The 26093-nt window shown below is 40.8% G+C and overlaps 1 protein-coding gene across 3 annotated transcripts in view; it reads left to right on the top strand.

Annotated features, from left to right (window-relative positions):
• Ncoa5 (nuclear receptor coactivator 5) overlaps positions 1 to 26093 on the top strand; it is a 40699-nt gene that overhangs the window by 2928 nt on the left and 11678 nt on the right. For 2 of the 3 annotated variants that reach the window (XM_012949963.2, XM_045155737.1), the window contains exon 2: positions 15633 to 15699. The exons of the other annotated variant lie outside the window; for it this stretch is intronic. In XM_012949963.2, coding sequence (XP_012805417.2) covers positions 15662 to 15699 — 38 coding nt within the window. In that variant the 5' untranslated portion in view covers positions 15633 to 15661. The remainder of the gene's footprint in view (positions 1 to 15632; positions 15700 to 26093) is intronic. 3 annotated transcript variants of the gene reach the window in all.

Raw genomic sequence — 26093 nt, 5'->3', positions numbered from 1 at the left:
CCATCAAAATTTGTTGTAAGCAAAAAAGAAAGTCCATGTTCTTTAGGGGTAACCTTGATATGATCACAGTGTAGAACCTACATAAAGCTAAGGTAATTTTCTTCACATTTCTAAACAATTGTGTGCAGAGGAGAATCTGATTTTACTCAGGAGTCCATTTCAGAACTTGAGCAAATGGAGCCTCATCTACCAGTGCTCAAAGCTAAAAATAAACATCTTTGGGAAAGACTTTAGAAGTCTCATGAGAAAAGGTTTGATATGAAACTTTATTTTAAATAACCATTGCCCGCATTCCATGTCTGTGGCCTGCAGGTGGCAGTGCCTTTATAAGCTTGTTACTACTGTGAGAATTGTTAATATTGTGGTGTGTTTAAGAATGGAAGACCTTTTTTTAGGGTGGGGGATCTTTAGAGGAAATATACTTATCTTTTTATTCCCTTCAGTTTACACAGTTCTGTTGTTTTTGACACCCCACATGAAAAATGTTGCTTCTATGCCCCCCACCCACCCCAAGGTAGGGTCTCACTGGCCCAGGCTGACCTGGAATTAACTATGTAGTCTCAAGGTGGCCTCTAACTCACAGCAATCCTCCTACCTCTGCCTTCTTACTGCTGGGGTTAAAGGCCACCATGCCCAGCTATTCTTATTTCACTATCTTGGTGGCTCTTAATTGTAATGAGAACGTTAAGCTAGCAATGCATGTGGTAAATATAAACTCATTTGCTCCTGCCAGTCATCTTGGAGATGGGTACATTGGTGTTATTGTGTTTTACTGCCTATGGGGAAGGAAAACTTTAAAAGGTTAGCTATCTTAAACAAGGTTTACATATTTAGTAGAACACACTTGAGAGAATGTGGTGGCAGGTAAAAGGGAACTGCTGAGGTGTGGTGGTGGTCTTACTCCAGAAGGTCTCTTGGGCCTCTGTATTGCTGAGCATGTGCTGAGAATACCGTCCGTTACACCTTTGCCCTGCTGCCTTCTCATGAGCACAGTGAGTTAACATATCCCCCAAATGACTACTTTCTCTACTGTATCATTGGCTCTTTGTACCTTGTGTTTATAATGATTACCATATGTCTTTGAGATGTCTTTTAAAGCTCAGTGTCACCTTTTATTAAAAAAAAATTTATTGTTTTTATTTGTTTGACAGAGACAGAGAATGGGCATAACAGGGCCTCCAGCTGCTGCAAACAAACTCCAGATGCATGCGCCACCTTGTACATCTGGCTTACATGGGTCCTGGGGAATTGAACCTGGGTCCTTTGGCTTTGCAGGCAGTCGCCTTAACCACTAAGCCATCCCTCCAAGCCCTCAATGTCAGCTTTTTGTTGTGTGCCAGAAAAGTCCTGTGAGTGCATACACATTTGTCTAGACCCTTCTGCTTAACCAGAGTTAAACTGTTCACAAGTTAAAAGGGCAGTCAGTGCTCAAGAGAAAATTATCCTCTGTTACTCATTAATTGAGGCATTAATGAAAGGAATGGATAAGGCTACTGTTTGAAGCAGCCACACATTAGGGAAATACAAAGCTGTATACTGACAGCCAAATATGTAATAGCAGCATGCCTGCTGCTTTTTAAATGGTGGTTTTATTGCCACCAGACATGGATATTTATAGGGAGGGTCATCTTCATTCTTTTTTTTTGGTTTTCCAAAGTAAGGTTTCACTCTAGCCCATGCTGACTTGGAATTCACTCTGTAGTTTCAGGGTGGCCTCGAACTCAAAACACTTCTCCTACCTTTGCCTCCCAAGTGCTGGGATTAAAGGCGTACACCACTGTGCCCTGCTTTTCATTCTTTATTCTGTCACTAAAAACATAATCGCTAACAGGTCAATGGGGCCAATTATTTTTACGATATTGGTTCCCCTCATAAGATTCAGAACTTGAGCTAGAGCAGTGCTCAGTGGTTAAGGATGGTTGCTTGCAAAGCCTGAAAGCCTGGGTTCAGTTCACTAGTACTTATGTAAGCCAGATGCATTTGTAGTGGCAAGAGACCCTGGTGTGCTCATTCCCCCCACCCCGTTTCTCTTAAAGAAAGAAAGAAATATATTTTTAAAAAGGAAACAAGGCTGGAGAGATGGCTTAGCAGTTAAGGTATTTGCCTGCAAAGCCAAAGGACCCAGGTTCAGTTCACCAATACCCACGTAAACCAGATGCACAAGGTGGCGCCTGCACCTGGAGTTCATTTGCAGCCATTGGAGGCCCTGATGTGCCCATTCTCTATCTGCTTCTTTCTCTGTCTCCCACTCTCAAATAAATTACAAAAAGAAATAAGACTTTTCCATATCATAGCATAATACTAGACTCTTACCATTATTCCACGTATAAAAACACTGTTGACCTCTTATGAAGACCAAGTGACCGGCAAGAATCAGTGCTGCTTAGTTCAACTAGTGGACTTAACATCTGTAGCTTGAGAGCCCTGGTTTGCCCTAGGGTGATTGATCACTGAAGATTAGAGTGCGGTTGAGAATTTTGAGTCATAAGTAGTTTGAGTGTATTTAATTATGCAACTCGAGATATAGTAATAACATGGATCTGGGGTGCAAAATGATTAATACATTTTTAATCTTTTGAAATTATTTTTTATATACAGGAAACAAATGGGAAAACTTAAAGCTTACAGTTATAAATGTGTAACCAGACCTCTTGAAGTCTTTAAGGAACTAACCATAGAACAGCATTTATCAAATTCTCATCCCTGGGCTAAGAATGTACTAGTATGTGCTTTTCCCAGTACCCCAAGTCCCCAGTAACACCCCCAAAAACAATGTGGTCTTCCAAAAACTATTAACCACCAGAACAACATACTGAAAATTGATTCTTCCCCCAAGTCTGTGGATATATGGTCTGAGGATTCTACCTTTTAGAGGCACCCAGAGGGTCTTTATGTGTATTAAACTTAGAGAATCCTTAATGTTAAACCCATTTAAAAAAAAATAAGGGGACTGGAGAAAGGGCTCAGTGGTTAATGCAAGACCTGATGGCATAGGGTTTATTTCCCCAGTACCCATGTAAAGTCAGATGCACAAAGTGGAGTTTGTTTATAGTGCCAGGAAGCTCTGGTCTGCCTATTCTCCCCCCTCCCTCCAACATAAATAAGTAAATAATTTTTTTAAATGAGTTTTGGAGGGCTGGGGATGTAGCTCAGTGGTAGAGTATGCGACTAGCCCAGGGATCAATCCCAGCACTACATAGACAAAAAGAAGTTTTTACCAGGCATGTGATGAACCTCTAAAATCCATGTACCGAGGAGGTTGAGACAGAAGGATCACAAATATGGGGCCAACCTAGGCCAAGTAAGTTAAAAACCATCCTCAGCCACAGTGAGATCTTGTCTCAGTCTTCAACCTTGCTCCCTTAGTGAGTTTTTTTTTTCTTCTTCTTCTTCTTTTTTTTTTTTTTTGGTTTTTTCAGTTAGGTTCTCACTCTAGCTCAGGCTGACCTGGAATTCACTTTGTAGTCTCAGGTGGCCTCAAACTCATGGCAATCCTCCTACCTCTACCTCCCGAGTGCTGAGATTAAAGGCGTACACCACCATGCCAGGCTCCTCAATGAGTTTTTGCTAGAAATAGAAGGTTGAAGTCCTATCCTAAATTACTGATTGATACTGATTGATACTGACAACTCTGGTTTATGAGTGGGTTTGTTTTTAAAAGAACTGTAAAATGGTTTTGCTTTTATAGTTTGGTTGCATCTTAGTTTTTTTTGGCTAAGGGCTAGTGCATAGTTTGAACTAGGGATAATAGAAATATTTAGAATATCTGTGGCCCTTTCAATATTTTAATTCCTTCTATTTGTATCTTACTTAGAAAGCTTTTTCAGAACAAAGAAGCATATCCACCAAGATCCTGTGGTCTACTTACTAACTTTACATTTGCTTCACTTTGCATTTAATAGTGTGGATGTGAAAATATGTGTGGCTGTATTTAGTGTTTGTTAAAAGTTAGTAAAATAAAGTGTTTGAAAGAAGAAGCCCCAGGAGCCAAAAACTGTGGCTAGCTGTGGTGCAGAATTTAGAGCTTTTGTTACTTTATATGTCATTAGCCAAAGAAGTGGATGCATGCTGTCAAAAAGTACCAAGCTCAGTAATGAAAGGGAAGGTAAACAAGTACTTCTGTGGAAGGGCACAGTGTTCTTATAATTGTGTACTTATTATGAACTTTGGCACTCTGGAAACTTGGGTGATGATTCCATTTCTTTGAAGGCATACTGCTTCCACTTTTTATACTGTGTTTAGGGATTGCATGTGTCCAGATCTCAGCCATCCTCACAACATGGTTTTTGTAACAGATTGTGTATATTTCTTTCTACTGGAAAGGGTTTAGGAAGACTTCTAGACAAAGGACCTCTTGACATGTTCTGTTGTGTAAAACAAAAGAGTAAGTACAGATGAATACTTCTCAAGTACTTGTCAAGAATCACCAGAGAAATTTGGTTTAACACCATTTGACTAGGTTCAATACTGAGATTCTGTAAAATTGAGACAAGATCTGAGGATGTGATTTGGAGCTGCCTTTCCAAGTGATGTTGATCTTCACTAAAGAGCTGTGATAGACAGAATTAACATATCTATAATGTAGCTGGGAATACATTATCGTGTGTATGTACATATGCAGTGAAGAATGGGAAAAGCCGTGTGGGTGTGGTGGCTCACACCTTTAATCCCAGCACTCAGGAGGCAGAGGTAGGAGGATCGCTGTGAGTTTGAGGCCATCCAGAGAATACATAGTGAATTCCAGGTCAGCCTGGGCTAGAGTGAGACCCTACGTTGAAAAACCAAACAGAAAAAAAGAAAGAAAGGGGAAGGTTTGTTTAATTTTTACAGAGTTTAAATTTTGTAAGATGAAGACATTGGGATGCTCTCTTACATGACAGCAAATGGTAGCAGTGAACAAGAGACCTGCCTCAAAACAGGGTGGAAGGTGAGGACTGGCACCCAAGAGGCAGTAGCTGAGATGGCTGGTAAAGCACAATGGTAGAGCACTTCCTAGCATGCTTGAAGCCCTGGGTTCCATCCCCAGCATCTAATACACACACACACACACACACACACACACACGCATGCATGCACACTAAGGTGTTGAATTATTTGGGTTAATGTGCTTTTAGTACATTTTAAAACTTTTTTTTTTGTTTTTTATTTTTATGTATTTATTTGAGAGCAACAGACAGAGAAGAGAAAGAGGCAGATAGATAGAGAATGGGTGTGCCGGGGCCTCCAGCCACTGCAGATGAACTCCAGACACATGCGCCCCCCCTTGTGCATCTAGCTAACCTGGGTCCTGGGGAATTGAGCCTCAAATTGGGGTTCTTAGGTTTCACAGGCAAGCGCTTAACCGCTCTAAGCCATCTCTCCAGCCCTTTTACTACATTCTTAAAAGAGATGTTTAAATGTAGAAGAATGGCCTTTTTTCCTCCTGAATGGTGAACTAATAGGTTAGTAGCTGTTATGGTATAGAAGCATGGCTGAAGGTAGATTGGTGGCTTTTAATTACCCCTCTAGCCATCAGTCCATCTCATATTCTTTTATTAATGGTAAAATCATCACCTTTTATAATTATAATTTTCTTTCACCTGTTCCCTTCACTGTCAAACCAGTGGTCCCTGAAGAATATTACTATACTTGGCAGTATTTTGACTTATCTTAGATTAATTTACTTACTCCCACCAGTAAAACTTAATTAGTTTGGTTTATCCAGACTGCTCATAGTTTCGTTCAGTTCATAATCTTCCAGCAGCTCCTCTTCTATCATCTTCCTTTTCCATAGCAAGTGTTGTGCGATCTCTATTTATTCTTAACACTGGCTTCATCTGTAGCTCTACTCTTTTCTTCCATCTGACCCCACACTACCAACATTCAACTTCCTGTAATTTCCTAATGTTTTGTGCCCTTCACATATTCCTTGACATTTACATGTGATAGGATGACTTTCTTTTTTTTTTTTCTGATAAACTACTCATCTCTCAAGTCCCAGTTTAAATGTTACTTTTAGACCTTTCCCCACCCTTCCTCCAAACATACTTCCCATTGTGTACCTCTCTCCTTTATATTTTTTTCCTTGTTCTTTGGTTTTGTTTTTTGAGATAGGGTCTCACTCGAACCCAGGCTGACCTAGAATTCACTATGTAGTCTCAGGGTGGCCTCTCTCCTTTATTAACAGTAACTCTTTTAAGTCAGGGACTTAAGCCTTATCATTTCCACATATCTAAGGCCTAGTACAGTGTGTGACACATAGTAAGTATTTGGCAGAGTGATTTAGAGAAGTAAGGTACTAATTATAAACCATTCTTTTCAAGTTCATTAACTTAGTTTTCTAAGGAGAACCAAGTTTTCAACTTTACAACTTAGCTGAATTTTGCCCGTTTTGAACCCATATTAAAGTTGTTATAGATAATATCATATATATATAGATACATATATACATACATACATGCACACACATCCATTATGTATGTATGTATGTATGTGTGTATATTTAGAAAGAGAGAATTGGAACGCCAGGGCCTCAGCCACTGCAGTTGAACTCCAGACACTGTGCCACCTAATGTGCATATGCAACCTTGTGCTTGTGTCACCTTTGTGCATCTGGCTTTCGTGGACTCTTCTACCTCTGCCTCCCGAGTGCTGGGATTAAAGGTGTGCACCACCATGCCCAGCCTGACTAATGTTTTTCACTACTTTTAAGATTACTTTAATCTTTGTAAATCTCAGTGAGTCTCCCCCCTTCCCCAGTTTTCTCCTTAAAACAGTATAGCATAGTAGCACATCTTTTTCACCAAGAAAGAAATATGGGTACAACTTGACTAAGGTCCCTAAAGTAGGGCTACAGCTCCAATTTGCTGATTCAAAGCCAAGTGTTCTTTGCTTAAAAGAAAAAAAGGGGGGGCAACTGGAGAGATGGCTTAGCAATTAAGGTGCCTGCCTGCAAGGCCTAACCTAGTTTGAGTCTCCAGAACCCATGTAGGCCAGATGCACACTGTGGCACATGCATCTGGAGTTCATTTGCAGTGGCTAGAGGCCCTGACACACCCATTCTGTCTCTTAAATAAATAAATAAAAGCCAGGTATGGTGACATACACCTTTAGACCCACCGCTTGGGAGGCAGAAGTAGGAGGATCTGTGTGAGTTCAAGGCCAACCTGAGACTACATAGTGAATTCCAGGTCATCTTGAGCAGAGTGAGTGAGACCCTATCTCAGGAAACACAAAAGTAAATAAGTAAACCAGTAAGTAGAATATTCAGGTACAGAGAGGCAAAAGCTCTATATCCCTTTTTATATATGGAATCTGAAACAACTCATAGAAGCAGAGAAGAGTTTTGGTTACCACGTTTAAGGAGATGGTAACTCAATCCAGTTATTCCATACTATGAATAAATACCTCATAGCATCACACTGTAGCCTATGATATGTGGTTATCATTTGTCTTGTCAAAAAATAAAAATTATGAAGTTAAGCTTACTAGGCATGGTGGCTCACACCATTAATTCCAGCACTCAGGAGGCTGAGGAAAGAGGATTGCTGTGAGTTCAAGACCAACCTGAAACTACATAGTGAATAAACAAACAAACAAAAGATAGATAGATAGAGCCAGACATGGTGGTGCACGCCTTTAATTCCAGCACTCAGGAGGTATAGAGAGGTAGGAGGATTGCCATGAGTTCAAAACCACCCTGAGACTACATAGTGAAATACAAGTCAGCCTGAGCTAGAGTGAGACCCTACTTTGAAAAGTGAGAGAGAGAAGGGCTGTTGGTATAAACCAGTTGTAGAGTGCTTGCCTAGCCTTCATGGCTCCTCAGCACAACCCACCAAAACACACAATTAAAAGAACAGGAAATTAGCCGGGCACCATGGCACACGCTTTTAATCCCAGCACTCGGGTGGCAGAAGTAAGAGGATTGCTGTGAGTTCGAGGCCACCCTGAGACTACACAGTGAATTACAGGTTAGCCTGGGCTAGAGCGAGACCCTACCTCAAAAACAAAAAAAACAAACCAGGAAATTGACAGTAATAAGGAAGTTTTAGAGTTGAGCACACCAGCAATCTTAACACTCAGGAGGCTGAGGCAGGAGGATTTGGAGTTAAGGACTAGCTGGAACTACAAGTGAGATGCTGTCTCAAAGCAACAATACATTTTATTTTGTCTGAGGAGTTGAAATAAACAGAATGTCAGTAGCAAAACCCAAAAACATTATAGGTAGAAGTGATAGGAATTGAAGTGTCCATTGTATAAGTAGACCCTACTCCATTAAGTACCTGTGAGGCATTTAAACATTGGAATGGCCAGTGTAGCTTGGGCCTCTTTTTGTTTTTTGGAGGTAGGGTCTTGCTGTAGTCCAGGCTGACCTGGAATTCAGTATGTAGTCTAAGGGTGGCCTTGAACTCATGGTGATCCTCCTACCTCTGGTGGGATTAAAGGTGTGAGCCACCACACCAGGCTAGATTGGGCCTTTTCTATTTCTCCCAGCATATGATCAGTTCTGGATGGAAACCATGTCTTTGTAAATTCCCTGCTGGAGGTAGCATAGTCTAATCACTTTGTGTGTGTTGGACTTGGCTCTGAATCCTGGATTTGCCTCCTTATAGAAGTGTGGCCTCACTTAAGTAATGTGATTTTCTTAACTCTTATTTGCAAAATAGAAATCATAATAGTACTTGAGGAGTGGGGAGACGGCTCAGTGGTTAAAGGTGCTTACTTACAAAACTTGCATTCACCATTTAAACCCCAACACCCACATAAAGCCAGGTGCAAAAAGTGGAATGCATTTGCAATGGCAAGAGGCCCTATGCATGCGCCTGCACTCATGGACAAGTGATTGATAGATGTATATAAATGTTTTTCAAGGTCACAGTAGCCCAGGCTAACCTGGAATTAACTATGTAGTCACAGGTTGGCCTCAAGTTCACCATGATCCTCCTACCTCTGCCCTTCAAGTGTTGGGATTAAAGGTGTGTGAGGCCATCATGCCTGGCATTAATAATTTTTTCAAAATTAAGGTGGAAAATTATGGAAGAAAATGCACATTCAACCTCTGGTCTCTATATGAATGTGCACTTGCACACACAAAGGAAAATAAAAAAAAATTAAGTTGTAGAAGAATTTACTAGTGTAATGAACATAATAATGTTCATAGTACAGGGTTGGAAGCATTCTGTAAATATGTTGTTTCCTCCATGCATCCATGTTCCTGGGATGTTATGCTAATACAGTTAAGGATATAATATTTTGGGACTAGGGAGATGACTCAGTCACACTTGTCATGCAAGCATGCAGTTCTGAGTTTGGATCCCCAGCACCCATGTAAATGCTGGATGTGGTGGCACATGTCTGATCCTAGTGTGTTGCAGTCAGGTTCGCATTGCTGGTAGAAATCACCCATCCAAGAGCAGCTTGTGGGAAAAGAGCTTTATCTTGGCTTACAGTCTCAAGGGGAAGCTCCATGATGGCAGGAAAAATGAGGTGAACAGAGGGTGGACATCACCCCTGGCCAACATACGGTGGACCATAGCAACAGGAGAGTGTGCCAAACACTTGCATGGAGACACTGGCTGTAACACCCATAAGCCCACCCCCAACAATACACTCCCTTCTGGAGACATTAATTCCCAAATCTCCATCTGGGAACCCAGCATTCAGAACACCTAAGTTTATGGGGGACAACTGAATCAAACCACCAGATAGTATTTGGGAAACAAAAAACGGGACTCCCTGGGACCTGCTAGCTAACTAGTCTGGCCAGATTGATGGATATCAGGTTTAGTGAGAGACCCTGTTCCAAAAAAATAAGGTAGAATGAGATTGAGAAAGACCCCCTGACATTGATCCCTAGCCCCCACACTCATGTGCGTACATGCCGACACATAGGAACACATATGCACACAAGTATACAGTAGACACACCTAAAAAGGTATATTTTAGTTGGAGAATAAAGGAGACAAGTAACAGAATATAGTATCCCAAATCAAGTGACTTAAAAGGTTGATTGCAAAATGAGCAAGCATGGTGTTTGTTTGTTGTAGGGTCTCACTCTATCTCAGGCTGACCTGGACTTCACTATGTAGCCTTAGGGTGGCCTTGAACTCATGGCAGTCCCCCTACCTCTGCCACCTGAGTGCACGCCCAGCTTAAGCATAGTATTTTTGTGTCCTTGACTTCTTATAGTGAAATCCATCATACTATCCCTGATGTTACAGTGTACCATCAGTCACCATCAGGGGTGTAGTTAAAATGAGCAGTCCTGTCATTTTTTTCCCTCCCACGTTTGGACATTCAGAGTTAAAGTATAAAATTTGGATTTTTGTTTGTTTTTTCGAGGTAGTGTTTCACTCTAGCTCAGGCTGACCTGGAATTCACTATGTAGTCTCAGGGTGGCCTCGAACTCATGGCAATCCTCCTACTTCTGCCTCCCGAATACTGGGGTTAAAGGCGTGCACCACCACACCTGGCAAATTTGGATAAATTTTTTAAACATTTTATCTATTTATTTGAGGGAAAGAGAGGAAGAGAGAGAGAGAGAGTGAGTGAGAATGGGTGCATCAGGGTCTCCAGCCACTGTATACGAACTCCAGATACATGTGCCACCTTGTGCATCTGGTTTACGTGGGACCTGGAGAATTGAACGTAGGTCCTTAGGCTTTGCAGGCACACACCTTAACCACTAAACCATCTCTCCAGCCCAAATTTGGATTTTTACATTTTTTTTTTAGTTTATTTACGAGTAGAGAGAATGTGGACACGCCATGTCCTCCTGCCCCTTCATAAGATCCATAAAATTTGGATTTTATTAAGAGTTGTTTTGTAATGATCTACTTTAAAAAATAGCTACTGGGCCTGGAGAGATGGCTTAGCAGTTAAGTGCATGCCTGCAAAGCCGAAGGACCCAGGTTTGATACCCCAGTGCCCATGTAAAGCCAGATGCACACGGTGCCACATGTATCTGGAGTTCAGTTGAGTGGCTGGAGGCCCTGGCACCATTCTCTTTGTGTGTCTACCTGCCTCTCTGTCTGTCTCAAATAAAAAAAAATAATATTTAAAAAATAGCTAGAACAAAGCAGTTCTTGGTACTATGAATGAAACTTTTTTTTTTAATCTGTAACATTCAGTAAACCAATCTGAACCCTGTCCAGCATTAGTCTACACTAAAATTGTAGATTGAATATTATGTTATCTTTTGGGAGTTCTTCACCAATTTTTTATGGAAGTCCCTTGAGTTGGTTTTCTTGACTTAAAAATTATTAAGTGCTTTTAAGTTGAAAAGTTTTCAGAAGACCACTTGGAAATCTAGATGTTCACGCCAAGGTTATATATCTTACTGTGATGGTGATGGTTGTGAATGACATTTACATTGCTTTTATCATTACCAAACTATGGAAGTACCACTCAAGTTAAAGTGGAGAAGACACCAAGAGAGTGACTAACTGGGTTGTAAAAGCATCTTACCCCAATCAAGTGTAGCAGAAGTGGGAAGAAGCACCCTAGCACCCTTCTACTTAATTCCCAGTTTGCCACTTTTACTGACTTCTTCCCATCTGACATCCAGAAAGGGCCAAATTATGTTATGTTCCTTTATGTTAAATTTATTTCTATTTCCTTGTTGTTGATTATATAGCTCTCTGAAGATTCTGGAAGAAAATAATCTGATTAATACTAAAGCTCCTTTACCAGTAACAACATGTGCATTTTCAAAGAATCACTTGTTACTAACCTTATGTTTCAGTTTTCCAAAAGTTCTTTTTGTATGTGTTAAGATTTTGAGAGGATTCATGCTACTGGTTGTGTTTTCACAACAGTGAGTGAAAACCTGACCCTGCTATAGCATGGGCAGTCTTCTTAACAGATGAAACACCTACCCAAACACCATCAAGTGTCATTTTCCCACATCTCAACCGGGATAAAGTGTTAGGAGTTCTCAAGGGTGAAGAGTCAGACACTTGACATACCACACTAAAAGTGTGCTGCCCTCTAAGATAAACAGTTCGGGTTGGGGTTGTAGCTCAGAGCACAAAGCTTGCCTACCATGCATAAAGCTGAGTTCCATCTCAAGTATCCCCCCTCCAAAAAAAGAAAGAAAGAAAAAGAAAACAACCAAAAACCTGGGCATGGCCCAAACCTGTCATCCCAGCACTTGGGAGACTGAGACAGGAAGACTGTCTTGAATTTGGAGTCAGCATGGGCTATACATCTAGTATGTTCCGGGCAAGTCTGGACTACAGTGTTGAGACCTTGTCTTAAAAGAGGGAAGGAAGCTGGGCATAGTGGTGCACGCCTTTAATCCCAGCACTCGGGAGGCAGAGGTAGGAGGATCACCGTGAGTTCGAGGCCACCCTGAGACTACATAGTGAATTCCAGGTCAGTCTGGGCCAGAGTGAGACCCTACCTTGAAAAACAAACAAAAAAAAAAAGAGGGAAGGAAGGGGAGGGGAGAAAGAAAGTAGTCTGAAAGTACTCTTTCTTACAAAGGAAACATAAGCCACACCATCCAAATATGTAATGGCTTTGGATTGCTCAATGAAAGTGAATGCTGTGAAGTAAATTAAGTTAAAAATGGCTTGAACATTTAATTTTGAATGGTCTTTAACCTTTCAATTGCAAAATTAAAAAAACTAACAGCTCAAAAGTAGACTGTCTCCTTTCCATCTGGAGCCAGTTGATCCCATCAAAGTTACCTAATACACAATGGCTTTGATCTCAGCCCACTATCACACTCAGAGAATGAACACAGAGTAACACTCCTCTTCATATGCAGAGGACAAATCATAAGATGCTGTTAATGTACAATTACCAATTAGAGTTGTATCAAAAGGAGCACAGGGTGGGGGCACATGCCTGTAATCCCAGAATCCAGAGGCTGAGGCAGGAGGATCACAAGTTCAAGGCAGCTTGATCTTTAAAAAAAATAGTACTGTATATCTTATACTCTTAAGTAAATGCTTGCCAGCTGTAGTCAAATTTTGGATGGCTGTTTTTTACAAGACCATATAATAATATATATTCTGTTGATGACATGATAAAAGAAAATTTTATATACACACAGTGATACTTTAAAATCTACATAAATAAGCCGGGTGTGGTGGCACACGCCTTTAATCCCAGCACTCGGGAGGCTGAGGTAGGAGGATCGCTGTGAGTTCAAGGCCACCCTGAGACTCCATAGTCAATTCCAGGTCAACCTGGGCTAGAGTGAGACACTACCTCGAAAAACCAAAAAATAAATAAATAAATAAATAAATCTGTGTAAATAGTCAAAGGCATTATATTTCTCTCTGAATCTTAGCTATTCTATATTAGGAAGCGGTGCAAAGTGGCGCAGATTTGTTCAGTTAGTCCTTTTCAAACCTGAGCTGCTGTTGATAATGACAAGGAAAAGAATTAGCTATCACTATGATACCTGTCATTATGTAATGTGTAACTTCGACATTTGCAAACTTAAATTAAGAGTTATAAATTGTTAGAACTACAATCTGTACCAGTACTGTACAGATATTACTGGACAAACCTTATGTACAAAAAGTTGTTGACTTTTTTAAAGCAAATTGGATCATACCCTGTGTCTGCTAAATTGAAAAGGTAAGGAAAACTTAGGTGAAATAGACTTCTTTAGCTATTGAGAATTATATTATCTTCCATTTTGTCAAAAATGCACAAAACAGGGCTGGAGAGATGGTTTAGTGGTTAAGGCGCTTGCCTGTGAAGACTAAGGACCCATGGTCTATTCTCCAATCCCACATAAGCCAGGCGCACAAGGTGACACAAGTGCGCAAGGTTGCGTATGTGCACAAGACGGTGCACATGTCTGGAATTCGACTGTAGAAGCAGGAGGCCCTGGCATGCCAGCATTCTCATTCTCTTTCTCTCTCATAAAAAATAGGGCTGGAGAGATAGCTTAGCAGTTACACTTAAGGATCCAGGTTTGATGCTCCAGGTCCCATGTAAGCCAGATGCACAATGTGGCACATGTTTCTGGAGTTCATTTGCAGTGGCTGGAAGCCCTGGTACACCCATTCTCACTCTGTCTGTCTGTCTGTCTCTGTCTCTCTCTCTCTCTCTCTCTCTCTCTCTCTCTGTCTGTCTGTAATAAATAAATAAAAATAAGTCTTTTAAAACTATATATAAAAAATAGAGACATGACTTAAAGTCTTTTTTTTTTTATTAGAGAGAGAATGGGCGCACCAGGGCCTCTAGCCACTGAAAATGAACTCCAAATGCATGTACCACTTTGTGCATCTGGCTTACATGGGACCTGGAGAATAGAACCTGGGTCCTTAGACTTTGTAGGGAAGTGCCTTAAACACTAAGCCATCTCTCCAGACTTCTGACTTAAAACGGAATTGTAGATCATTCTCACCTGAACAAGAACTTAAAAGTTGGCAGCATAGCAGGGTAAAGTCTATGCCAGACTATAAGTTTGTGTTGCTGTGGTCCTTCACATGGGAGCAAACTTCTTGGGGTTTGTAAAATACATAATTACTATTTTAAAGCATTCTAATTATGTGAGTTTTAATACCATCTGAGTCATTAGCTATGGAGTTGTTAATTGCTGCATGTGGAACAAGATGAATAAAACCACTCTGTAGTAGGAAGCTGTTTATTTCTTCATCTGAAGTATGAAAGTAATGCATGCATGCATTTATTTATATAAAATTGTCAGGTGTGATTTTTGGGGCACAGACTGGTATATTTCTTTAAATTATTTCTCTTTTTTTTTCTTTTTTCTTTTTTTAAATTTTTATTAGCATTTTCCATGATTATAAAAAAAAAATCCCACGTTAATTCCCTCCCTCCCACACTTTCTCCTTTGAAATTCCATTCTCCATCATATTACCTCCCCATCTAAATTTTTCTTAAGACATATTTTATTCACTTTAGGTTTTATGAAGTATTTTGTTGGTAGCAAAACAGACTTTAACAGTATACATTGGCTTATCTTGCAAGCTTGTAAGATTCTGTTACACTCCCTTATTCAGTTGAACATGCCAACCTCTCTAGATGAAAACTTCTTATAAGGAGTGTTTTCTTACCTGTTCTCCTATCAAATGCCAGTTCTTATTCTGAGCTTATATATGTTAACATACCATATTCTTGGGTCACAAAAAGAAATTACTTTTTCCTATATCTCATTCTGGAAGAGTCTATCTAGTACAAGGTGTGCTAAAAGAAGGTCCTGCTTTATGGACTATTGGGAGTGTTAAGACAATGGATTCCAACTCTTACTGATTTGTACAAAAATTAGAATTATGTATCCTCTAAACTCCTTGCCTTTTTCACCCTGACAAAAGAAAGACAGGAAAAATAAAAAAGTCATAACTGACAAACAACCTTTTCCCTTCAGATGTGGGAAGTTAGTTCAGGGCTGGGAAGAGTGCTTAAACATTGACATCATCAGTTTTACACCTTACGTGTTAGCTGCAAAACAGAGGAACATTTTTTACCTACCAACTCATGACAATGTACTGCCTTAACTTAATAAAAATCACCCAAGCGACAGTCTCTGTCTCTGCTGAATGGTTTTCTTACCCCATCTGATTGCCATTGTAGTTTTCTTGTTGTTGCTTTCATTTAAAATGTGCTGATGATCTTGTTTTTATTCCGTAGCATTGAACAGATGGGTTGATTATTCTTTTCAGATATTAATAAGGCAGCGGAAAGAAGAAATATGAATACGGCTCCATCAAGACCCAGCCCCACAAGAAGGTAAAGTACCCTGAAGCAGTGAGTTCCTTTGGGAGAGTTGGGCTCTGGGGAGTTAAGCCCAACATCATACATCAAGGGTCTTTTCCTCCCCCCTCCCCCAACAAATCAGAAACGCTCAAGCAAATAAGAACAAGAACCTTGTGTGAAGGGCCTTGCTACTTTTTAAAATCATACATCAGGAGATCCAGAGGAAGCTTTGTGTTTTCAGTGACAAACCCAGCAAGTTCAGCTTGCAACATGAGTTGCAGGCAATTGGAAGAGGATAACCCTCTGTCTTTCCCCAGCTCGCGTGTCAAAGGGAGCCTCCACAGCAGCAGGAGGAGGGCCCAGGGTCGTTGGTGTGTGCCATGCTGTATTGCAGCAGGCATCAGAGTTGACTCTTCATTGCAAATGGCTACTGGTCCAGATGTTGACCCAGGTTTTCGGAGAGAGCTACTTAAGAGCTTGCTGCTGTGCCTGTGCTGAGACCCGAGTGATCACATGTCTGGGTTACCTGTCTGAGGGAAAATAAAAAGGGCAAAATACTCCACCTCTGAAAGTCTCCCTTTTTTCTGAGCTTTCCTGGAAACAGAAGGCATTTCCCCAATAATTTCTTCCTTGCAGTGTATACAAAACAGACCCGCTATGTACCCTCAAGATGCAAACTAAGCTGGTCCCTTAACCCAAGGAAGACTTTTACTAATGTTACAATTTACAGCAAAGATGAGATTGTGTCCAAACTTTGGTCCCATAGCAGCATACAAGTGGGATGCAGTGTGTGCAGTTTTGTGTGGAATGCTGACAGATTTCATATCTGATGTCGCTTCAGGGTTCAAAAGCATGCTCTAGATTTTGCCTTTGCAAAAGGCATATGAAATTTCCACAGAAACTACATACCTATGCTCCACCCCATAACAAATTATATTCCCTCCAGTTAATGAACACTGCCAAACTCCATGAACCCCCAGGATCTAGGGGGACCAGCTGACAGCACTTATACCTAACATCACTGTCCTCTTTTTGAGCAAAACCACCTGTATATTTTGTTGCCCACTTACAGGAAAGAATGGCTGCTGTATGTTTTGTGTCTATACCCCACTTGACTGTGAAGGGAAGGTGTTTTCTAACTAAAAAATAAATTCATGCCTACTCAGCATAGTTCATGCAGACAGAAGGGACAAGATAGTACTGCTGATTTCAATTGGATTCTTTCTCCATCTGTCTATACAGGAGTTGAATCCAATACCACAACTACAACTGTGCGGCAGCTGTTAAATGGATGCCCTGGTTATCCATTGTTTCACTGCAGAAGTGGGCATTTGTACATAGATTGATACTTTGCCTCCTTTGTTAACACCATGAATAATGCCTGTGACTTGCAGATAAATACCATGCTGGTTGATTATAGGTATATGTGAGTAGCCTGAGCAACAAATAAATCGGTAGGATAATTGGCTTCCTCGAGGCTCTATCTAACTGTGCTACAGGTATAAGGCAGCACCATCTTTATTGTTCGTCACTGCCCAGTAAACAGATGGGAAGCTAAGTGTTTGCATCTAGTGCTCTGAATGATGGGGCTTCCAATGAAGATGAAGTTGTCAAATGGCTTGAGAAAGATGTGTTTAATTTGCAGAGTGTCAGTGTGTATTTTTCTCAACTAAGTGACTTAAGAGAAATATGGAATTTGTAACTATCAAGACATGGCATGGCCTCCAGTGGAAGAATCTCTCTGTGTTATCTTTGTTTGCTTGTGATCTCTAAATAGTAGTTTTGTTTGTGTACACTAAAATGAAAAGTACACACACTTTATAGAATATAGAGTAGCTCTTGATTCTGTTATAGTCTGAAAGGGTATTTTATATCATCTGATAATAGTACTTAGCCTGATGCTCTTGATATTTCTAGTTGATTATAGACATTCAACAGACTGAAGTTGTGGAGAAATCACCAACTCCCTTGGTTGGAACCCAATGTAGCTGTTGCCAGGGCATTAAATTAATGGAATGAAATTAATCTCATTCCAACATAAATGCAACTCCATAATTTCATCTGCAAGGAACAAAGAAACTTGAGGCTTTGTCTCTTAATGATAGCCTGTCCACAAGCAAGCACCTTTATTACCTTTAAAAAGTATCACCTACTTCAGACTAAGTTCTAAAATGAGATCATTTGGATGCTGATGGAACAGTGGCTTCCTGCTTTATTTACAAAAAAAAAAAACAGGAGGGATGGCAAAGCTAATTAAGCTCAGCCAACAGTTTCCTTAACATGTTGTGTAACATGGTGAACTGCCACACAGTCATGCTTATTTCAACAAAGGATAGTCATATTCAATAAAAGTTTATGTCTTAATTCCAGCACTCAGGAGGCAGAGGTAGGAGGATTACCGTGAGTACAAGGCCACCTTGAAACTACGAGTGAATTCCAAGTCAGCCTGTGCTAAGCAAGACCCTACCTCGAAAAAACAAAAAAAAATAAAGTAAGATAAATAAAATTTGATCTGAGCCTCTTGTAAATTCTGAAGAATTCTAGATTTTTACCTTTAAAAGAAATCCAGGCATTATGGAAGTTGTCAGTAAAAAGGAAAAGTCCAGGCAAATTAAGCACTATTCAAAATAAAGCACTAACATTTTGCTCATTGCCCTGATTATGCCTTATATCTTAAATATACCAATAGAATAAAAGTAAGTTGCAAGGTATAGGTAAATGATTGATTAACCTGAGACAGCTGAGCATGGTGATGCATGCCTTTAATTCCAGCAGAGATAGGAGAATTGTAGTGAATTCGAGGCCACCCTGAGGCAACATAGTGAATTCCAGTTAAGCCTGGGCTAGAGCAAGACCCTACTTCAGAAAACAAATAAACAGACCAAAAAAAAAAAAAAAAAATCTGAAACAGATTAATGATTTCTTTGATGATTAATACTAGCTCCCTCTCCCTTTGATACATCCTTGCAGTCAAAGCCTTGGGGTAATTCCAAATGTACATCAATTGAACTGCCTTCATTTGGCAGCCCTGAGCATTCTGTGTGCCGCAGGCACAGGAGATAGATGTTTTGGGTGAGGAGGTGGGGAAAGACACTGAGTCCAAGACCTATTTCTTTTACATTGTGCCTTCATGCTATCTACTTTACCTATGACAATTGCTTTTAAGCATGCTGGCAAGACCCTCATAACACCTCATTTTGCTGGACTCATCCTTGATCATCAAGATACTTAATATCTTTGGGAGTTTATCACCCCTTCAAATGTTTATGTAAACCACAGTTCTGCTGGCTTTGCTCTGTGTTCAGAAATATGCCTCCTTAATGATTCCAGATGTCAAGGTATAATTCTGACACTATTGGGTCAGTCTAGCACAGAACTTTGCATGAGGGATCCCTACTCGTGATCACACTTCTGCCTGAATTCTTATTATTTAGCCCTTAGGCCTTTTTCTTGAACTCCTCTGAGTATACTGTATAATTCATGTATAAGTTGTCTCATGTTGATAGATATGCATGGATTCTTCTGTGAATCCTGATACATTTCTGCCTTAAATGTTCTGTTTTCATCTTCAGTGGACTTTGGAAAACCAAATCTTGGAGCATATACCTATGCAGACTTGGCCTCCAAGTGTTTGAGGACTTTTTTCCTAAACCCTGTCAATGTGACCTAAATAAGAATTAACTTCTCCACATCAAAAGCTTTACAGAAGATTCCCCCATATATTTTTGAAAGATATTCATGTGGTACTACTGGTGAAAGTCACTGGTGATTAGCTTATCAGCAGGATCCTGGCTGTGGAGAAGTTTCTGTATGACCTGAAGTGCTTTCTCTTTGTTCACAGGTCCTTAATTCCTGTGATAATTGTTTCTTTAGATGGTCTCATGGTTAAAGGTTCTAGGCTATAATTTAATCTCTTTACTAACACAAAGAAAAGTCATCAGTTCTCTGCAATATCTCTGCAATTGTCCTCTCTAACAACAGAAAAGGCTGGTTGGGAAAATCTGCATCCTTCCTAGTTAAAAGCACAGGCATATTGAATCTGTGAGGTATGAACTTCATTGAACACTGCACCCCCATACTCTACCTGCACCTAATAGCAAAACTCTGCACAAGTGTTTTCTTTCTAACCGCATGGATTCGTCATGTTGGGGGATCAGCATCACATAGCCAGCCATTTAGGTAATGTCTTCGGGCAGTATCTGTGACAAAAGTTTGAAGAGCAGATGAAAGATTTTTCTCAGGGTCAAAAAAAGCAGTGAAAATACTCCAATGAACCCAACATAAAAGAAAAAAGGAGATGCTGACCTCTGTAGAAAGGAAAAAGACATGGACCTTCCATACAGCCAAAACCAAAGACCATCACCCTGGATATGAAGTTTCAGGCTTGCCTAAAGAACAGCTCAAGTACGTCACAGTCTCCTGAGATGACCGTCTGTCAGTTCTCCTGGACTCTCGACTGCCTAGAGTTCCACAAGCTCCTGTAGCCTGCAGCAGGCGAAGCACGTTAGCCAGAGTGTGTCCACTTGCCATTAGAACCATGTTTTCCCCTTTCTACCCCTACTACCTTCCCTCGAGAATGTTTCCCAGCAGTATGAGTGGCTCAAAACAAAGAATCTTTGCCTCTTTTCCCACTGATGAGTAGATAAAGAACATACCACAAAAATTTACTTGTGTTTACCAACTATTTTAGTTTGTGGACTCTGGTGCTGATATTTATTTATTTATTTAACTGCTGTGTTCAGTTTCTTTTTAGTCTCTAGTGACAGTATCTGAGGGTGAGCTGCATTGGTCTGGCCTGTGTGGGATACCTCTGGTGCCGTGCCACAGTATTGTGAACCATATTGTGCTCCAGAAACCTGCTTGTAGCCTACTTAACCGTCTGAGGTCAAGCTTCACGCAGCAGGCTTTGTCCTTCCCTCACTCAGAAACCTGAACACAGTGCCACTCTTTTGTTAACTGTGTTCTTGTTTTGAAAAGCAGTGGAACCAGAAACAGGAGTCCTCTTGTTTTGTGGAATTTTTTGTTTGGGTCTTAAATTGACCCTAAAAGGCTTTTTTGTTTTGTTTTTGTCTCCAGAAGAATAACAGTGTGCCATGCTGCTTATCTTCTGGAGAAGGGAAAGAGCTTTATTTCTCATTTTGGAGAATTACTCTCTCCATCCCTGCTTCCACCACTCCTTTGGTTCTGTTCCTCCTTGTGAATATCACCTCTTCTACATTTGTATCCAAAAGAGAATTAGTAGTTTAGTTTGTTGAACATGGACTTTAGATTTTTTTTTTTTTTTTTTTTTTTTTTTTTTTTTGGTTTTTCAAGATAGGGTCTCACTCTAGCCCAGGCTGACCTGGAATTCATTATGGAGTCTCAGGGTGGCCTCGAACTCACGGTGATCCTCCTACCTCTGCTTCCCGAGTGCTGGGATTAAAACCGTGCGCCACCACGCCTAGCGGACTTTAGATTTTTTGAAAGGGGGGGGTTGCTGTGTCGTACTGGAAGCATGGACCCCAGACTATGAAAACTGGATTATATTCAACCTGAAGAGATAGACTGACAGGTAAAGATTGATCAATAGAGTCAAAAGAATGGGAATCAAGTGGTTAGGGATGTATACTAGTGATGGAGTACTTGCCTAGCATATATGAGCACCACAAAAAAAATAAATAAAAGTAAAAATGAGAACCAAATACAGCATTTATAATTGTCCAAAGGCTGTGAACACATGCTGTGACATGCTCTTCTTACCCACAGTTCTACTAGCCTGAGAATTTGTATTTGTGTGTGGTCTGTGGTCTGTCAAGCTCATGATATTTCAGTCCTGATTGCCAAGAACACTTGAAATCTGATTCCTCCTCTAATGACTACTTCTAATTGCTCCCCAAGGCAGATTTATCCGCCGATCATTAATAATCCAAAAATACTTTACAGTTGTCACTTCCTATTGGATCCTGACTATTTGCCCACATTGTGTTTTATATCAACTACTGCATATGTTAGGAGGGTTCGGTGAAATAATGGGGAAGCTTGAAACTATTTCGTTAGTCTACCCTTGGTTCTGATAATAACTAATGTTTAGTTCTTATAAGTTACCTGGTCCACCGTATGTTTGCTCCCCTAAACCTAAGAGTACTGGTACACTTGAAATAGATAGCACGTCTGTAGTGCCAACCACTCTGGAAGCTAAGGCAGAAGATTTCTTGAGTCAGGGAGTTTGAGACCAACTCCGGCAATGTAACAAATCCGTCATCTCAAAATAAATGTATGTATGTATGAATGAAACACAACAAAGTTTCATAGAAACAAAAGGTAGAATAATAAGAATGTTTTGGAAGCAGCATCATGTACTCATTTGGCTACCATGTAATTAGGTGATACAATCCTAGAGGCGGTCTGTTACTCATGTAGTTTATTGACTGAACTGTTAGGCAGGACAGGACAGTTTGATAAGTTTAGCCGCCAAGCATGTGTGCAGAAACACGTTCCATTCAGCATGTTTATAGAGCATCTGCCAGACATAGTTTTGCATGATGCATTTATAGTGCAGACTCAAACTGATGTCCTTGTAGAGCTTGCAGTCTCCAGTGAGCTTGCTGTGCAATAATGAGGACCTGAGTTTAGATCCCCAAGACCCACATAGTATGCCGGGTGTGATGGTACATGCCTGTAATCCCAGCGCAGGGGTGGCAGAGACAGACAGGGCTTTAGGGCTTGTTGGCTAGTCTGTCTAATTCAAATCAGTGAGCTCTATGTTCAAGAAGAGCCTGTGTCTCAATAAATGTGGATAGAGACTTAGGAGGATAGTCAGCTTACAGCCTACACTCAGGTGCATATACACACATGTAAAAAAAGAAAATACAAAGAAGTTGTAGGGAGGGTGGCTAAGGATATAGCCTCAGTATTAGAGTACCTGCTTAACACACACAAGGTCCAGACTTAGATCCCCAATACCACCCCCCAAAAATTTAGAAAAATTTTTAAATTGTTTTAATTTTTGTTTATTAAATAAATTATTTTTAATAAATAATTTTAATAAATTATAAAAATAAAATTTTTATATAAATAAAATTATTAAATTTTTATTTATTTAGTAGAGTCAGAGAGTGAGAGTGAGAATGGGTGTGCCAGGGCTTCCAGCCACTACAAACAAACTCCAGACACGTGCACCCCCTTGTGCATCTGGGTCCTGGGGAATTGAACATAGGTCCTCTGGTTTTGCAGGCAAGTGCCTTAAATCCTAAGCCATCCCTCCAGCCCCCGTTTTGTTTTAATTTTTTTCATATTTAAAAAAAATTATTTTTTATTAACTTCCATGGTTGTAAACAAAATCCCATGGTAATGCCCTCCCTGCCCCCTCCTTCCCTTTTGAAATTCCATTCCCCATCATATCCCCTTCCAGTCTTGCATTTATTTTGATGTCATGATCTTTTCCTCCTATTATGATGGTCTTGTGTAGGTAATGTCAGGCACTGTGAGGTCATGGATATCCAGGCCATTTTGTGTCTGTGGGGAGCACGTTGTAAGGAGTCCTACCCTTCCTTTGGCTCTTACATTCTTTCCGCCACCTCTTCTGCAATGGACCCTGAGCCTTGGAAGGTGTGATAGAAGAATTGCAGTGCTGAGCACTCCTCTGTCACTTCTTCCTACTACCATGGTGCCTTCTGAGTCATCCCAAGGTGACTGCCACCTGAAAAGAGAAGGTTCTCTACCAAAAGTGAGAGTAGCATTAATATATGGATATGAACATAAAGAGAAGTACTTACTGGGCAGTTTGATGAGCATAGTATATACATTTAGCCAGACAGCAGCAGATGTTTATACCCCCAAGACTCATGACTACCCCTGTTGTACGTTTTTCAGTATCAGAAATGTATTCCCTCCCATGGAGCAGGCCTCCAATCCAATTAGAGGGCAGTTGGTTTCTACCATGACAGACATGCTACTATTGCACACATTGGCTCATTTGGCCTGCCTGGCCAAATATAAGGTTTGCAATGTCCACTGTTGAGTATCTTCACTGGTGATTTCTCTCTCTCCTATTGAACTGCATGCAGCATGGCTTCTTCCAGCTTTCTGTCAGCTGGTCTACATGGAGGAGGTTATCAGCTCAGTTCTAGCAGGATTTCTCCATGGCTTTGTAGCCCAAGTATGTGGAGTCTTCAGCAATAGGGTCTTGCCATCTATTCCTGGTGGAAAACCAAGGACCTCGCCAATGGCCTGTAATGTTTTGGGGGCATCAAGGGCCTCCCTGGCCAACAACTCACTGGAAGGTATCCCATCCCTGGCACTGAAAATTTTCTAGTATTTGTTTTAATTTTTGAGGCAGAGTCCTGTTCTGTAGCTCTGGTTGGTCTGGTACTCCCTGTGTAGCCCAGGCTGGCCTGGAACTTGTAATTGTCCTCCTTTCTTGAGCCCCAAGCTAGCCTGGGATATGGGAACCTGTCCAGAACATGCCAGTAAAAGGAAAAAGGAGAAACCAGAATCAGCAAATAAGGGATATTTCTGTATCTGTGTTGAAACCTGCAGAAGAATGTGGGTCCATTCCTGCTGCACAGGTGACAAGATCCAGAAAGATCAGTGCTGGCTGTAGAGAAAGGAAGCAGTGAAGTAGGGAAAAAGATGCAAGAGGGCTGGAGAGATGGCTTAGCAGTTAAGACTCTTGCCTGTGAAGTCTAAGGACTCAAGTTTGATTCTCCAGGTCCCATGTAAGCCAGATTCATAGTGACACAAGGCCATACATGTGTATAAGGAGCATGCATGTCTGGAGTTTGATTGCAGTGGCTGTAGGCCCTAGAGTGCCAATTCTCCCTCTCATTTTTTTTTTCTAGGTAGGGTCTCACTCTAGCCCAGGCTGACCTGGAATTCACTATGTAGTCTCAGGGTGGCCTCAGACTCAGCAATCCTCCTACCTCTGCCTCCTGAGTGCTGGGATTAAAGGAGTGTGCCACTCTCACATTTTAAAAATGGGCAGTCTGTTGGGCTTGCCTCAATGAAAAAAAAAAAGGACTGGAGAAGATAGGAACCAAAATGTTTGCTCCAGATGGACCTTTGTGGAGGAAAGCTAGAAGAGGTGAGAGCAGAAATGAAAGTATGTAGAAGGTCCTTCGGTTTGGGCTCAAAGTCATTCTGGGTAGCATTTAATGATGTTCATGAGTGTAAAGTGAGATGAACTAGACCAATTCCAGAGAAAACATTAAAAGAATTTGGAAATGTGGTTGGAAGAGTGAATGACAATATCCTGAACAACTGATTGTCTGGTATATCATGTCCTGAAATGGAAAGGAAGGACTGGGGGAGGAGCTTGCCTGCTCGGGAATTACAAGAGTTCAGAACAGGGTCACTGTGGAGGATGTAGGATGGTGGGTCAGACACAAAAACAAAGGTCAAGGTAGGTTAGGAAAGTGCTGTTAGAGTTGAATAGAGAGAAAACTAGTAGAAAGGGTTGAGAAAATTTCCTAGAAGACAAGGGACATGGACTGACTTCTCTGTGAGGATTGAATGGTACTTGGATTAGTCTAGGAAAAATATTGCAAGTACAGATTGTAGTAAACAAAACAGAGATGCTTTGTAAATAATAGCATGAGAACAATGTAAGTAGAACTGATGAGGTTGAGCCAGGAAACTGAGATGATTGTAATGGTGCAGATTTGTAGGCAGGGCTAATCCAGGGTGTCAAGTATAGCAGGTTGATAGTGGCAGCTGGAAGAAACAGGCATTTTAGTGTGGTACTTATGTGGGTTTTTTTTTTTTGGCGGGGGGGTTTCAAGGTAGGGTCTCACTCTAGCCCAGGCTGACCTAGAATTCACTATGTAGTCTCAGAGGGGCCTTGAACTCATGGCAATCCTCCTACCTCTGCCTCCCGAGTGCTGGAATTAAAGGCATGTGCCACCATACCCAACGCTTATATGTTGAATGAATTAAAATCCAGCAGATTTTATTTTTTTGGAAATTCATACTGTCAGTATAGAAATTAAAGTTCATGGGCTGGAGAGATGGCTTAGCATTTAAGATGCATGCTATTTATTTATTTATTTATTTATTTTTTCGAGATAGGGTCTCACCCTAGCCCAGGCTGACCTGGAATTCACTATGGACTCTCAGGGTGGCCTCGAACTCATAGCAATCCTCCTACCTCTGCCTCCCAAGTGCTGGGATTAAAGGTGTGCGCCACCACGCCCGGCTAAAGTTAACTTTTAAAAGAACTAAAACTGTAGTAATTGGAAAGATTAATTTGGACAGACAGGAAAAAGTCTGGGATGTAACTGATTGGGTTGGAATAGGAAATTTTTAATTTTAGGTATGTTAGGAATAAGTTTTCAGTAGGGTAAAATGCCTCTTGAATTATATTGAGTCAGAGAAAGGCAAACATATCTCTTGACCTCTAACTCCAAAAAAATTCCTGGTATGGTGGCACATGCTTTTAATCCCAGCACTTA

Source organism: Jaculus jaculus, chromosome 8 (genome assembly GCF_020740685.1).
Source record: "Jaculus jaculus isolate mJacJac1 chromosome 8, mJacJac1.mat.Y.cur, whole genome shotgun sequence".
Taxonomy (NCBI): Eukaryota; Metazoa; Chordata; class Mammalia; order Rodentia; family Dipodidae; genus Jaculus; species Jaculus jaculus.
This window is presented reverse-complemented; position numbering and strand designations above follow the sequence as displayed.